General features: G+C 51.9%; 1 protein-coding gene across 9 annotated transcripts in view; it reads right to left on the reverse strand.

The window, feature by feature from the left end:
* The window catches only part of MPRIP (myosin phosphatase Rho interacting protein), a 73,217-nt gene that overhangs the window by 9,375 nt on the left and 48,997 nt on the right, over window positions 1–14,845 (reverse strand). For 6 of the 9 annotated variants that reach the window (XM_088174269.1, XM_088174266.1, XM_088174267.1 and 3 more), the window contains 4 exons: window positions 14,255–14,293; window positions 10,419–11,004; window positions 9,396–9,512; window positions 2,564–6,427 (listed from right to left, as the gene is read on the reverse strand). In XM_088174269.1, the coding sequence (XP_088030395.1) occupies window positions 2,564–6,427; window positions 9,396–9,512; window positions 10,419–11,004; window positions 14,255–14,293 (4,606 nt within the window). The remainder of the gene's footprint in view (window positions 1–2,563; window positions 6,428–9,395; window positions 9,513–10,418; window positions 11,005–14,254; window positions 14,294–14,845) is intronic. The other 3 variants (XM_014870942.2, XM_014870950.2, XM_088174265.1) reach the window with 2 other exon arrangements.

Consider the following 14,845-nt stretch of genomic DNA (forward strand, 5'->3'; position numbering starts at 1 on the left):
TTTTCTTCAACCTCTTTGTGGAAGGAAGATGACGTGACAGCAACAGGATCTTAATTCCCAACCGAGTATTGCTACAAATGCTGCAGGGAAAATTACTTGCTAATTTAATTGCTAGGAAAGAACTCAGGCCAGGACACAGGAGGAGCAATTTGGGGAGCTGGGATTCACCAGGGGTGAGGTCCTAAATTCCTGCCTGCTCCTTCTGCCCCTGGCAGAGCCTGGACTCCTGCCTTTGCAGCAGACAAATGCCAACGCCTGTTCCCAGCTCAGCTGTCAGCCCAAGCATATTGGGATCCTGGATGGACACACAGCTGTGGGACAGGGACAGGACCAGCAAAGCCACAGGCAGGCCCAAACCACGAGGGAAGAAGGGGCACACACTGGGGAGAAGGTGCTGAGCCCCATCAGGCAGCCTGGGACAAGCCTGATGCCAAGCACTGTACAGGGCTTTTCCCCTTAGTGACACAGGCTGGCTTTATTCCCTGATTTCTGCTGAACTCCCCTTGATTAACACCAGTGTTCTCTGTGGAAAGTGACAACTGTCACCTAGTGACCTCTGGGACCCCATGGGAAATTTTAGAGAGACAAATTCACTCCTCCAGCAGCAAAAGTGCTCAGGACAGTCCAACACCACTGACTCTCACTAATAGACATCCCTCAGTATCACTTTCTTGGCTAATGCTCAGTTACCTATGCCTAATCCTCATTCCCAATTTTCAGCTTTAGTGGTTTTTTCCCCTCCCATTTAATTTTTAATCCTGAGGCATTCTTCACTTTCCCAGCCTTGTTTGTTTGTTTGTTTGAAACTCCTAACTCAGTGCCAGAACCTGCTTGGACTTGGCTGTGGCACAGAGCAGCCCTGCAGGATTCTTCATTACACCCAAAATGATGGAATATGCCGAGTTGGAAGGGATCCACAAAGATCATCAAATCCAACTCCTGAAACACCTCCAATTTTGGAAGAAAAAGGTGCATACTCTGCCACAGGTCTGGATGTAGATTCACTATTCCATGTATTGTAAATGCATTGTCATAAATCCACATATACAGATCGGTATCTCAAAGAATCACAGAACGATTCGGGTAGGAAGGGACCTTAAAGTCCATCTTGTTCTATTCCCTGCCATGGGCAGGGACACCTTCCACTATCCCAAGTTGCTCCAAACCTTGAACCTGGCCTTGGACACTTTCAGGGATCCAGGGACAGCCACAGCTTCTTGGGGCCACCTGTGCCATGGCCTCACCATCCTCTAAGAAAAGAATTCCTTCCTATTATTAAACCTTCCTTCATCTAAAGGACATTCCCCCTTGTCCTGTCACTTCATGCCTTTGTCAAAAGTCCCTTCCAGCTCTCTTGGAGCTCCTCTAGGCACTGGAAAGGGCTCCAAGGTCTTCCTGGAGCCTTCTTTCTTCCAGGTTGAGGAGTTACTTTTGTGCTACTGATGTTACATTCTCCATCAGGTTCTTAAGAGAAGAATGGAGCACATTTAAGCCTCTAGTTAAGCAGGTTTCCAATTGCTTGGTTGGCATTCTGACCACCACTGCTTAATTCCAATGGGATTCAGCAAAACTACTGCTCTCCCCAGGCTAAAACCAGCTTTTGGCTGCAGCTGAGCCACACTTCATCCCCAGCTCAAATGTTTGCTGATCTTATGTCTGGAAGCAAGCTCTCCCATATTTTTGCTAATTCTTAAGAGCAACTGGTCTGTGAAAGCCTCACTGCCACAGCCTCTGCATCGCTGCCCTTTAGGCTTCCTGTTCATCCTGGCAGCCTCCCTTGGTACTGCCAGAGTCCTCTACAACCCTAAACTCACTTCTGAACTGGGAATGCTCTCCCAGGAAAAGCAAACCACCAAACCCATTTTTTTTTAGATGCTGGATGATCTCAAACCAGTTTTACAGCCAGTCTGACTGGTGGGGCAATTTGAATGGTGGCATTTCATTGCTAGTGCGTTTCTTTGCACCTCACCTGGGTGCTCCATAACTGTGCACTCTTTGTTGTGTAAAGAATTACTGTGTCCAACACCAGCATGGTCCTCGCAGTGTCCTGCAGAGGAGCTCTGCTTTGCTACAGAATTTGGCATTTGTTTGCAGCTACTTTCCCTAGGAACATACATTTTGAGAGCATCAAGTTTCCATTTCATCTTGCATTTCTGAAGGAAGCAGAGATAGACTGGAGATTTGATCAGATTGGGAAAGACAGAGTTGAGGAATGCTTTTAAAGGGAAGTTACCAACAAAATGTATGTGTTCAGTACAAGGAGAAAGACTGAGGTCTTCATGTTGAAGGAGAGGGTGATGTTATCGAGCTACTTTGAGACTCTCCCTCTCCATGCAAAGACCATCTCCAGAAATCCACCCTCCCAAGCCCTCAGCAATGCATTCAGAATACCCCAGCATGGAGAAAAAGGCAACACCATGCTTTACAGAGTCCTGGCTAATACTTTGGGGCTTGTTTCAGCACACTGGCTCTTTTAGGGGATGCCCCTTGGTTCAGCAAGCGAACCTCGGGACTGCACATGCCCTCAGCAGCAGAAAGCAGAAAGTGTTAAACATATCAAGACCTTTAGGTTTTCAAAGTCTTTCTGGTATTTTTCCCTCAAAGTGGAAGCGTTTCCCTCCAGATGTTTGTTCTCCAGCTCATCCCTCATGACGTTCATCTGTGCCTCCAGCTCCTGGATGCGTTCCCTCAGGCCGTGCATGGAGTCCGGGTCGCTGCCGGGGTCCTGCCCGGTGCCACCCGCCTCGCCGGCCACCCAGGTGTCCCCAGCACCTGGGGCCACTGCGGGGGATGCCTCGGGGTGCTGCCTCTGGTACTCATCAAGGGTCTCTTGCAGGTGCTGCAGGTTCTGGCTGTAGTGCTCCTGCAGCGCCTGCAGCTCCTCGCCGTGGATGGCCTGCAGCTCTTTGATCTTGGCCTGGAACTTTTCCTCCAGCGTTTGCATCTGCTCCAGGTGATACTGCTCCATGTTCTGCTTGTCACGGACAACGGCGTCCAGCTGGCTGAGCCCCTCCATCCTCTCAGCCTTCAGGGCATCCTCAGTCCTGTTGAGCTGCTCGATCACGTTTCGGATCTCCTCCTCATACCGCCCCTGCAGCTCGCTCAGGCTCTTGCTGTGCTCATGCCCTTCCTCCTCCAAGAGTCTCTGCTGGTTCTCCAGCTGGGACACCTTTGCCTTGAGGTCAGCGTTCTCCCTCTCCAGCATGGCGATCACCTCGCTGTACTCGCCCTGCTGCTTCCTGAGCAGCTCCTCGTACTCGTCCCGCAGCAGAGACACCGTCTTCACACGCTCCTGGCACAGGGCATCCATGCTCTGCAAGGACTCCTTGTAGGATTTCATCTCCCTCTCGTGCTCCAGCCGGACTTTGCAAGCGGCGTAACAAACCTGAGCCTGAACGATGGCATCGTGGACTAACAAAGACGAATACCGCTCCAGGTCTCCCATGCACGAATGGTAGGAAAGACTCTGGGATATCTTCAGGAGCTTCTGACAGTCTCTCATGGCCTCCTCGGGAGGCAGAGAGAGTAAGGCAACAGATATCTCCTTCAGAACATTGGATTTGTCCTTTAGTTGCTGGGCAAGATCTTCCTGAATGGAAACAAGAGCTTCACTACTGCGGTTTGGTGCGCTGCCGGTCTCCTCCAGCTTGGCTATTTCCTGGCATGGCACCATTTGGAGACGGCTCCCATCCCAAGAGATCTGGGTTCTTTCCGAAGCATCTTTTTGTATTTCAAGTGCTTCAGAAATCTGGTGCATAACTCTGTCAAACTCAGGAGTCCTGTACGCTTTGATGATCTCCTCCAACATGCATTTGTGCTGCTGGAGAGCTGTTTTGGTATTGTGGAGCTCTTCTTCGATTGTTTTTAACCTCTGATGAAAAGATTCTCTCATTTTCTCTGCAACAAACCCAAGTTCTGCCTTGATCAACGTAGCATCTGCTACAGCACTGAGAGAACATGGGGAAAAGCCCATACTTGTTTCTGCTTTACCCTCAGCTTCTCCTTCTCTAGTGCTCAAGTGTGCTCTCAGCTCCTCCACCTGGCTCCAGAACTCCCCTTCCAGCAGCAGCTTTTTAGACAGGACACTGGCCAAATCATTGGCTGTATGAGAAACACTTGCTGGCTCCAACAAAACCACCTCGGCCGTTCCCTGGATCTCTCTCAGAAGCTGGGCTATCTCAGAACTCGCATTTTTCAAAGACTCTGCTATTTGGTTGATGAGAGAGGCTTCAAATGCTACCCTCTCAGAAAGCCACCTCAGCTGGCCAGTGTCAAACACATCTGCTTGCTGCTCCTTGGAGATGTGCTCCTCTTCTCCCAAATCCCCTCCTTCTGGAGCGGGGCTCTCTGTGGCGAGGCTTTCACTCTGCTGATACTCCGATGGCACTGGAGCCCCGCTCAAGGCTTGGATTGCATTTGACAAAGTTGTTTCCATGCTGGACAGAGTAACAAGGAACAAATCACCCTCTTTTTCCTTGTCTGATTTGGGCAAGGATCTCAGCTGCTCCCTGCACTTCTCCAAGCAAGTCAGCGCTTGATCGTTTTTCATCTGGAAACCTCCCAGCTCGCTGACGTGACTTTCTATGAGCTTGAGCTTTTCCTGCCTCTCACTCTCCAGCTGTGAGATCAAAGCATTGACTTGGGACAGGCTGGTCTGAAGCTGTTCCCGCAGCTGGGACTCCGTGCTGGCCCACTGATGGTGGAGGGCGATGAGTGTCTCCTGGTTATGGCCGTGCTGGCTTTCAAGCTTCATTGTCACATCTTTGAGCTTCTCCTCTGTAATATACAGTTTGGTTTCCAGGGAATGGATGATGGAGAGATAAGTCTCAGAATCGCTTGTCCCCGATGAGGGGTAACCCAGAGCTGGCTCTGAGGACATGCTTTCTTCAGACAGAGATCTGTCCTGGCTTGTGTCTGAAGAGGTACTGCTTGTCCAGTTTTTCTCTGATCCATCTGGATGGATGTATTTTTGACACTGGATGCTTGAAAAACGGATCCTTTGCCTCTTGGCCCCCATGATCCCTACATCAGGCTTTGCTAAGGCTTTCTGAACCAACTCTTGGTCCTGGAGCTCTACAACTTTAGACGGGGAGCCAAACTCCTCCACCTGCCTCTGACTGGTCTCAAGAACCTCATCCTCCTCCTCCTTCAGTGCACAAGTCAGAGCTGGGAGGACTTCCTGAGTTTGCAGAGCCTGCCCCAGCTGGGGTGGATGACTTTCGTCAGCCTCAAGACTGGGGCCAAGGTCTTCTGCCTCCTCAGCACATGGACCTGTGCCCACACTACCTAATTTCTTTAAAGCCTCCTCCTTGGCCTTTAGCTTTACTTTAGTCTCCTCTAAACTGCTATCTAAAGCAACCATTTTAACCAAAGCCTCACTGAGATCTTGATCTTTCTTCTCCACAATTCTCAAGTGCATTTCCTTAACGTGTCTCAGCTCTTCTTCTTTTTCTTTCAGCACCTCCTGCACCCCCCGGAACTGATCTGACACCTCCTCAAATGACTGCTCCAGATTGTGGTAGTTGGTCTCTTCCATTTTCAACTTTGCTTGCAGCTTTGCAACTTCGTTATCTGACTCAGCCACCTGATTCATGAGCTCGTGGAACCGGCACTTGATCTGATCCCTCTCTCTTTCAAGCTCCTTGATGTGCTCAGCAAGTTTTTGGATGCTGGCCTCCTTCATGGCCAGCTGCTCCTCCAGCTGGTGGACGAGCTCGCTGCCTTCGAACTTGGCGCTCAGCTTCTCCTTCTGCAGAATCTCCATTTGCTGCTCGCTGTTCTGCAGCTGGTTCTCGTACTCGTTGGCCTTGTCCTCCACCTCCTTCAGGCTCCGTATCAAAACCTGCTTCTCCCTCTCGCAGCTCTCCAGCAAAGCCTCGTAGTTCTTCTGCAGCTTCTCCTCCATGAGGACCCGAGCCTGCTCACTGGCATTCAGCTGCCCGCTGAGGTCTGCAATCCTGTCCTGCAGCCGCTGCACTTCCTTCTGGTGGTCCCTCTGCAGAGCCTGCTGCATCTCCAGGTCCCGCAGCTCCTGGGTCTTCTCCAGCAGCAGAGCCTCGGCGCTCTTCAGCTTCTGCTCGCTGGCCTTCAGCTGGGAGCTGAGCGCGGCCTCGCCGTGCTGCCACTCCTCCAGCTGCTCTTTGGCTTTCTCCTTCTCGCTCCTCAGGTCGCTCTTGAGCTTGGCCAGGGTCTGCTCCTTGATGGTGAGCTCGGCCGCCGCGTTACTGAGCCTCGCCTGCAGGCTCTGAATCTCGGCCTCGTGGTGCCGGATCACGTCCTTGGCCTCGGCGTAGCTGCGCTTCAGCGACTGAATCTGCTGATTGATCACCTCTTGACGCTGGCATTGGGCTTCCAGCTCGCTTTGGAGGTCTTGGTTGACTTTGTGGAGCCTCTGCCAGGCACCTGATGGCGAGGCGGCCACCTCGGTCTTAAAAAAATTGATTAAATACTAGATTAGTAACACTCTTGGCTCTCCCTTCTGAGTGTCACACCTCTGGCCAGGCAGGCCATGGAAAAGCTCCTCGCAGCGACTTGGCTGCTACCCATTGCTCCAATTGGGATGATTTGTTCTTGGCACAATTTGGTTTGTTTAACCAACTTTTTTTTTTTTTTTTAATGAGCGACAACTGCTTTCCAGTAACAGAAAACACTGACCACGACATCAAAACAGCTGTACAGTAACAGGCTAAATGAAAAAAAAAAAAACAAACCCAAACTCAAACAGAATCAAAAAAACAATGAAAAAGAAACACCAGCAGTAAAACGGAGACAGACAGACAAAAGAAAAATGCCAAGGATGAGGAGGAGATGGAACAAGGTGGAGGAGAAAGGAACTGCTTTTTTTTTAGTGAGTTTGTTTGTTTGCTTGTGAAACAAAAAGTGCACAGTTCAGGTAATACAGTCCACCGACCAAAAGCAACAACAGAAAGTGAGGTGACAGCAAATGACATCACATCCCACCCAAACACAGGGCGACAGGCCAGCCATTGTGGTGGCGATGTCATTTCTGTGCCTGCCAAACAGGACTGAGTGGCTGCTCATCGCATTAGAGAGATGCTGTTATGCTAAAGCTTAGGGCTAGGGAGGATCTAATTTCTCTACCTGCAAAATGAAATAAACCAACAAAGGACAAAATAAAAAGCCCGACAAATGGAGGGAAGGAAAAGGTGTGATGAGAATGTAAAAATGAAAGAAACCAACCTTTGTGAGATTCAAACCAAAGCAATGGAGCATGCAAAGAGAAAACTCACAGAAAGCGTCATGCAAAAGGCGACAGAAATTATGTATCTTAAAAAAAATACACAGACAGGAAGAGGCGAGAGAAGCACAGCGTTAAGCTTAGGAATTTGGCCTGCCTTGCTGTACTCTGGTTGCTGATTAAGGAAAGCCCACAGATGTGACACTCAGTTATGTTAAGTTAAATTTCATGCTTTACACCAAAAACATGCAAGAACATCCGCCCGGGACAGGTTAGTGCGTGCCCCCTCCCACCCACAGTGGCTGGAGCTGGGGATGTCTCCAGCCCATTTGCCAGGAGCAGGAGCTCCTGGTGTTTCTCCCAGTAGGGATCAAGGTTAGGGTGTCCCATCCCGAGGAAGCTCAGAGCAAGAGAGGGGTTACACGAGGCCAGAGAGGCTTCAGTGCGTGGCACATGCATTGGAGGGGTGGCTGAGCACTGCCTCAGGGAACAGGCAGTGCTTGGGGGTCTGTGCAGGGCTGGTCAGGCTGCCAAGGAGGGGCTGGTGCCTCCCAGGCAGCTCAGAAGGGATGGATGGGTTTGGCCGTAGTCAGGGTTCTCCATCAGCCCTGAGACAGGGCAGGAACCTCCCGAAAATGAGGCATGATGGGGGAGGTGGGTAGGGGGGTGCAGGGGGGAGGCACATGAAATTCAGAGCATTTGTCCAAGAAAATCCTGTGATGTTTGTCTGAAGTCTGGGGCTGCAGAATTCCCCCGGTGGCTCCACTCCCTCCACCCCAGCAGGGTTTGGTGGGGTTACTCCCTTCTACAATAGCACTTTAATCCCTCTGGCTCCCAGGAAACACAAGGGAAATCCCCAGAACAATTAGACTGGAGCAGGCAAAAGCCTCCAACCTTTCAAAAAATCCCTCTCCAACTTCCAGGTCCAAGTTTGGGTCACTTCTCACTGCAGCTCAGCCTCTCTGCAGGCTTCCCCTCCTGCCACCCCTCCTCGTATCGAGGCACTGTGGCCAACTTCAATCTGATGATGGATTCAGCATCCAGCTTTTAACCCCATTCCTGATTTTTCCAGGCTCCAGGCAAAGGGAGGTCAGACACCTCTGCCCCAGGGAAGTGGGAGTTAGTTACTCTTCCAGCTTTGCCAAGTGAAAAAGGAACTCCTCCAAGCAGGCACTGTCAGCTCAGAGACTCCAGAAATGAATTAATTACTCCTCCTGGGAGATCATGGGCAAGGAAGGCAAGATGTCCCCCTCCCTGGGCTGGCTCCTCTGCCTGTGCAACTTCTTCAGGGAAAATTTTCCTGTGAGAAATAAGGATGCAAGGTTTGGCATCGACACTGGGTTTGCTGCCATGGGACACAGCGTGCAGCCACGCACGGCCACTTTGATCCACAGCCAGTTTGGTCAAGTAGATTTGAGCAGGTCAAAATGCTGCCCCTGCACAGAACAAGACTATGGACCCAGGAGAGCAGCCAGAAGCTGCCCTGCAGGTGCCACGACTTCCTCCAGACATGGATATTCCCAGAGGAAGGGCTAGGAAAAACCTGCTTTGTTTGGACGAGGGGAGGAAATGTTTCCCCAAAGACCATCCTGTCTCTTTTGCCAGATCCTCCAAAATTCACTTCTAGGCTTTGCTGAGGAATCTTGTGACAGCAGAAACCACCAAAGTGATCCCAGACAACACGTTATCCCAGTGCAAATCCCACTCTGGCTGGAGGGAATGTGCCCGGGAAATACATCTGAGTGTCCTGTGTTTGCCCATGTAATGGGCACACAAAATCTCCAGCCAGGAGCAACTGGTGGGCTACAGGATGCTTGGAAAGCCTTGTGTGCACCCCACTGCCTGAGGGGAGTATCTGGGGCACAGAAGGGGGGGAAACAGCTGTTGCAAAGGCAAAACAGTATGGGAGGGATCAGAGGTGGACTTTGCTGAGGTCCCATCTGTTTGGCTCTGGTTTTTTTTCCCTTGGAAACGCTAACAGGTAATGCTACCTTCTATTCCATCCCAGATCAGAGGTTTCCATGAGCAGATGTCTCTGGTACTGCTACAGACTTAGCCACGTTTGCAAGAAGGTCAAATCTCTTGAAGCTCAGTGGTGGTCACCCAGGATGTCCCCACAAACACCGCAGACAGAAGCCCACCAGGGATCTCTCGGGCACAGGGAAGATGGATCTCCCTCTCCTCCCTGCTCTCCTACCTGCAACACGTAGCCCTCCCGGGCGCTCTGCTCCCGGCCCAGAGCCACTTTCAGCTGATCCTGCAGGTGCCGATTCTGCTCCAGGAGCTCCAGGGCCTCCTTCTGTTTCTGCTCCAGCTGGAGGGACATGAACAGAGACAGCGTCCAGGGAGTGGGCAGGGGATCAGCCATAAGGAACAAGTGGCTCGGAGGGGACACAGAGCAGAATTAACGGAGCTTTTGATGGCAGCACTGCTCTGCTCTGCTCTGGGACCCGGATTTCATTTTGCCAGGAAAATCCCTCCCCTCTGAAAGAACTTATTTATGCAACAGTGTAATTTGTAAAGCTCACTGCGGCAAAGGACGAACGGCACCAGCTCATGCCAGGCACGACCCTGGCAAATCCCAGCCCAGTTCAGCTCTGTGATATTCCTAGTTTCCGTAAGAAAAGGTTACCCCTTTCATTCCCACTAATACACCTTAATCCCAACTCACAACAACCTTTTTAATCCCACTCACGGAACTCTTCCAAGTGAGCTGAGTCTCCTCCATTCTTTTCCAAAAATCTTAAGACTATTTGATGTAGGCTCCACAAAAAGCAACCTTTGTGATGTACGCTGCAACTCAAGGCAGTTTATAACTGCAGACACAAATCTCTACAGTTGCAGAGGCACAGAGGATTAGGAGCTTGAATTTGTAGTCTGGTTGATACACCTTGATTGTACCTATTTCATCAGAGACAGGCTGGCTATAACCATCACAAATCAGGCTGCATTGGCTGAGAGGGTTAAGGAAGTGCCAGGCCATAAGAACAGCCCTTTCTGCAGTTGTGGGAAACTTGAAAGCTGCTGGTGTGACTGAAAAGGAATGGATGCAGATTTGTGCCCTGCCTCCTCCCCAAGGAACCTACAGCATCCCTACTAGTTGCAATTATGAAGGAGGAATATTTACAGCTATTTTTAAGCCAATCTCAGGCTCCCCACAGTCACCCCAGTGGCCTGAAGGCCATTCTGGCAGGCATCCTGCACCTACACACCCCTTTACCTCCTTCTCCAGCAGCGTGGTCAGGTGCTGCTTTGCCAGCCCCTCTTCCCTCTCCTCGGCGTGGGCGAGGTGCAGGGGCGTGATGGGGATCTGCTTCTCCTCCCGCAGGGGGGTTGTCTCCACCTGGTGCCAGCGCTGCTCGATCTCCACGTGGACGTTCTGCGGTTTGATGTCTGCTGGGACAGGCAGGATCCTGTCCACCTCCATCCTCAGAGCTTCTTCTGACCCTGCCCCGTCCACGGCATCGATCATCTCGAAGCGTTTGCGTCTCTCCTCCCGCCGCCGGGCTCGCTCCCGCTCCAGCTCTCCCGGGTCGGCGTCGGCGGCTCCGCTGTCCCTGGGGAAGGCGGCCGAGCCGCTACTGGAGGAGTCTGCAGCGTTGGCTCGCTCCTGCACCAGGGCCTGCTGGATGGGGCGAAATTCAGCCCAGTCAAAGGTCTTGGACCGTCCTTCTCGTCGGCGCTCGCGTGCACGGCTCCGCTTCTGCTCCGTGTCCAGCTCGGCTTGTTCCGCATCCGGCTTCTCACTCGGCTTTGGACCGGTCTCGAAGGAAGAGCTTGTTTTGCTTTTCTCTTCCGGCAGTGAGCTGTGAGGACAGAGAGAGGGTGAAGGAAGGTGTCAGTGGGTGCTGGAGACAGCCAGCACTCCCATGCATGCCTCCAAGAGCCGGGTGGAAAAGGGCTGCTGGAAGCCCAAGCCAATGCCATGTGGGTGCCCCCTGCCCCTCCATCTCCCCTCCGGTGCAGGAGCTCTTGCTGCCCTTCCCCAGGTTATGCTGGTGTGCAAAGCCTTGGTGCAAGCTTGGCTGCTCCTGGGACACCTTGGCACCCGGGAAAGCAGCTGATCCCAACCTTGTTCCTCTTGGCAGCCACACTGGGGCCAGTGACCATGACCAAGCAGCAACCCATGGCTGAGGCAGCGACCCCAAACTGTGCTGTCAGAGGTTCCAACAGCTCCTCCAGCCCCCCGGCTGTGGGGCTCCATGCACACCCCCACTGGCATGGCCACAGTCACGTGCTTGTGGGAAAGATGCCACCAATCCCACCAAAGCCAGGCTGGCTTCAGAGCTGTGGGGTGGAGAAGCACAGAGCAGCTCTGAGAGTCCTGGGAAACAAGGGTAAGGCTCCCCTTCAGCTTGGAAATGAACGAGTCCATAACTTCTCTGTGCCACTATCTGCACTGAAGGCACAGATCTCCCCAGGGCACCCAGCCCAGCAGGCAGCATGGGCAGCCCCCCTGGCACTGGACAGCCCCCCTGGCACTGGGCAGGGGTGAGTGCAGCAAGGAGAGCGCGTTACTCAACACATCACAGAAATCACTGAAAATGCCAATTTCTCAAGCAAGGAATGATTTTTAGTGCTGAGTTAGAGGGTGGTGGGTTGAGGAGGGAGACAGACTTATCAAGCAGGGGAAGTTCATATGGGAAGGCAATACCATTTTTAACCTACAGATAATCCATGATGCAGTATTAGCTTATTAAATACAGACATGCCAGCCCTGTAACATGCAGAACAAAATTAAACCAGAAAACAGCAGTATGCTAAGTCTGTGGAGGAAGCCTGTCCCAAGGGAGCAGTGGGCACTTCCTGAAATCTCTTTGCTACCCAAAGCTCCAAAAGCTTCCTCCCATAGGCACAGTCCTGCTGCTCAGGCTGACTCCTGGCTCTCCCAGCTTCCAATACAACCACAGCATCCCCAGCCTCCAGCAGGGACTCAGCAAGCTTGCTGCAAGATCCGAAAAGGAGATCACTGGACCCTTCACTACAGGCTCTGACCCATGGGACCACATGCATGGGGACTGCAGTGATCAGGAACAGCAGCAGCAGCAGCAACAGCAGCATCACAGCTTCTCCCACCTCAGAAACACACCCCAGCCCCCAGCCAAGAACCTCACGGATGTGCATACACCCAAAACAAAGGATGGAGCAGAAGAGATGGCTCTGTGTGGGCTAGTATCTTCCGATGCACTGTCATCCAGCAGCAAACCACAGCCTCAGTAGAGCTGGGTTTTGAGATACTCTGGTAGTTACAGGCTAAAACCAGCTCAGAGATAATTCCCTCTTCAGTGCTGTCACTTGCAGCTAATAAAATAAACCCAGAAGGCACCACGATGAAATGTCACTGCTCCTCACCCATGATACTGCACAATTCCAAAGCCAGGCTCTCAATCTGGAGTCAGTTAGTGATTACAGCTGCATTTTAAAGTAAAGCAGGGATGAGATTCAGTCTTAAAATGGAGAAGAGTGTTAGGAAAGATATGGGGGTCCCGAGGCCTGCCATATGGTGTTGGGACACAGAAATTTTGCTGCTCTAAATCCCACGTGGAAGAATCTTGGCATTTCTAGAGATGACGTCTCTCAGGAGTTCATTTCTCCTCTGCTGCTTTCCAAAGGGCATGGGATGTGGGTCAGGGAGCAGAGGGACGGCTGCTGGGAACGAAGTGAAGACACTCAGAAGGTTGACCCAAAGTTTCTCATTTCATCCTCTGCAAGTGCCCCATGGCTATTAACTCTGCTCAACCATTTCACATCTCCTCCACCACATAGAAATTAATTCGTATCACACAGGAAGGGAGTGGTCTTTGTCTCCAATGGTGTTTATAGGTCAAAATAAAAAGGCTTTTTTGAATAGGGGTGGGTGTGGGAGTGGTGCAAGCCGAGCACGCCGTGGCAAGAAGCGCACAAAGGTTGCAGGAACTGGGGAGCACGGGGGAACCCAGCCTCACAAGGGCTGTGAGCTCAACATGGATCCAGTTCTCAAGCAGCCACTTTCGTTCAGGGGGGTATTTCCTATTTGCCCCATCACCATTAGCAGACTGTAATTAGTACCTCTGCAGATTGCAGGGCACTGCTGAGGGCAGGGAGCAGTGCAGCATCTGCTCCCCATGCCGGGTGCTGACACATGCAGCAATGTAAACCATCATTAGGGCTCAGGAAACCAAGACAAGGAGTGTTTGGCTGGGTTAATGAGACAGGGCCAAGGGCTGCAGGAGTGTGTGGGGTGGGTGACCACCACTGCCCTCCCAGCACACCGAGCACAACTCCCAGCACACAGCCACACTGTGCCAATGCCTGGCACCCCTCCAAGCTGAGCCTTGAGCAGTTTGTCCTTCCAGCAGCCCCCTGCACCCACTGCTTCCCGGGTGTAGAATGCAAAGACATCCCAAAGCCAGGTGGGATGGGCTGGGATACCCCACACTGCTGCCAAGGGCTGCCAGGCAGGCACCAGTGAACACAGCCCTGCTGCACACACAGCACAGGACTCCTCAGCAATGTGACTAACCCACTCCAGCCCTACCCCATCCAACACCAGCAGGGTGGGAAACGACAGAAGCACACACATCATTCCCTTCTCCCAGCTCAGGATTGCTTCAGTCTGTTTGTGCAGTGTAACAAGTTACTGCCCAACCAGGACCTGTGCCTGGACCCTCTCAGAGGGAAAGCCAAGTGAAACCACTTTGTGTGGGCTCAGAGCAGATGCAGACAGTGAGCACATCGTGCTGCAGTAACCTGTGAGCAACCATAAATACATCTGGCTCTTTAAAGGCAGAGAGGTCCCCTCAAATTTCCTTGGTCTTCATCTTCGTATCTAGTCACATCGGAAGATACCAGTGTGGGGAAATCAAGGGTCAAGACCAAGTTGCTTCTTCCCTTCTCTCTGGCTTTTATTTAAAGGAAAAAAAAAAAAAAAGAAAGGAAGGGGGGAAGAAAAGAAAGAAAAATAAATGGAAACTGCAGGACTTCCCATCCGAGGTGCAGAAAAGGAGGAGCATGCAGTGAATCACGAGATATACAAACCACAGAACGTTAATACAGGAGAGAACACAGTTTTCCAACCTGGGCTTCAGCACGGATAGTTTCAAAGAGAAGTTTTTCCTGGGATTGCATGGAAATCAAACATATACAGGAGTGAGGAGAGAGGCGGCTTCCCCGAGACCCCTGTGAGATCCATCAGAGCTCGAGCAGGCCTGGGAAAACACTGGCTGAGGGCTAAGCAGGACGGGGAAGGAGAGGCTGGAGCATCTCCAGGTCAACAGCACTGGGTGAGAAGAGCCATTCCATCAACACCAGGGACTAACCTGGCAAAAACCTGCTGGCTGCAGCTACAGTAAGGACAGGAGACAGAGTTAGTGGTGCAGCCGTGTCCACGCAGCCTGTAAGAGGTGGCCTGTATGAGTGTGGCCAGCACACACAGCTGTGAGGAGGCCAAACACCCTGTACACACAGCCAGAAGTGCCCACAGAAGGTACTCTGTGACACACGAGGTCCCCTTCCTCTGGCACCGACGCAGGACGAGACACCAGCATTACTACAGCTTAAGGGGGACGAGCTGCAGCAGCTTTCTGGAAGATCAGAAGAGAAGGGAAGACGATTTCCTGGCTGGAGTTTAAAATAGATCAGAGCCAAACAGTTTCTAAACTGAACCCT

The sequence above is a fragment of the Sturnus vulgaris genome, chromosome 16 (genome assembly GCF_052056855.1).
Source record: "Sturnus vulgaris isolate bStuVul1 chromosome 16, bStuVul1.hap1, whole genome shotgun sequence".
Taxonomy (NCBI): domain Eukaryota; kingdom Metazoa; phylum Chordata; class Aves; order Passeriformes; family Sturnidae; genus Sturnus; species Sturnus vulgaris.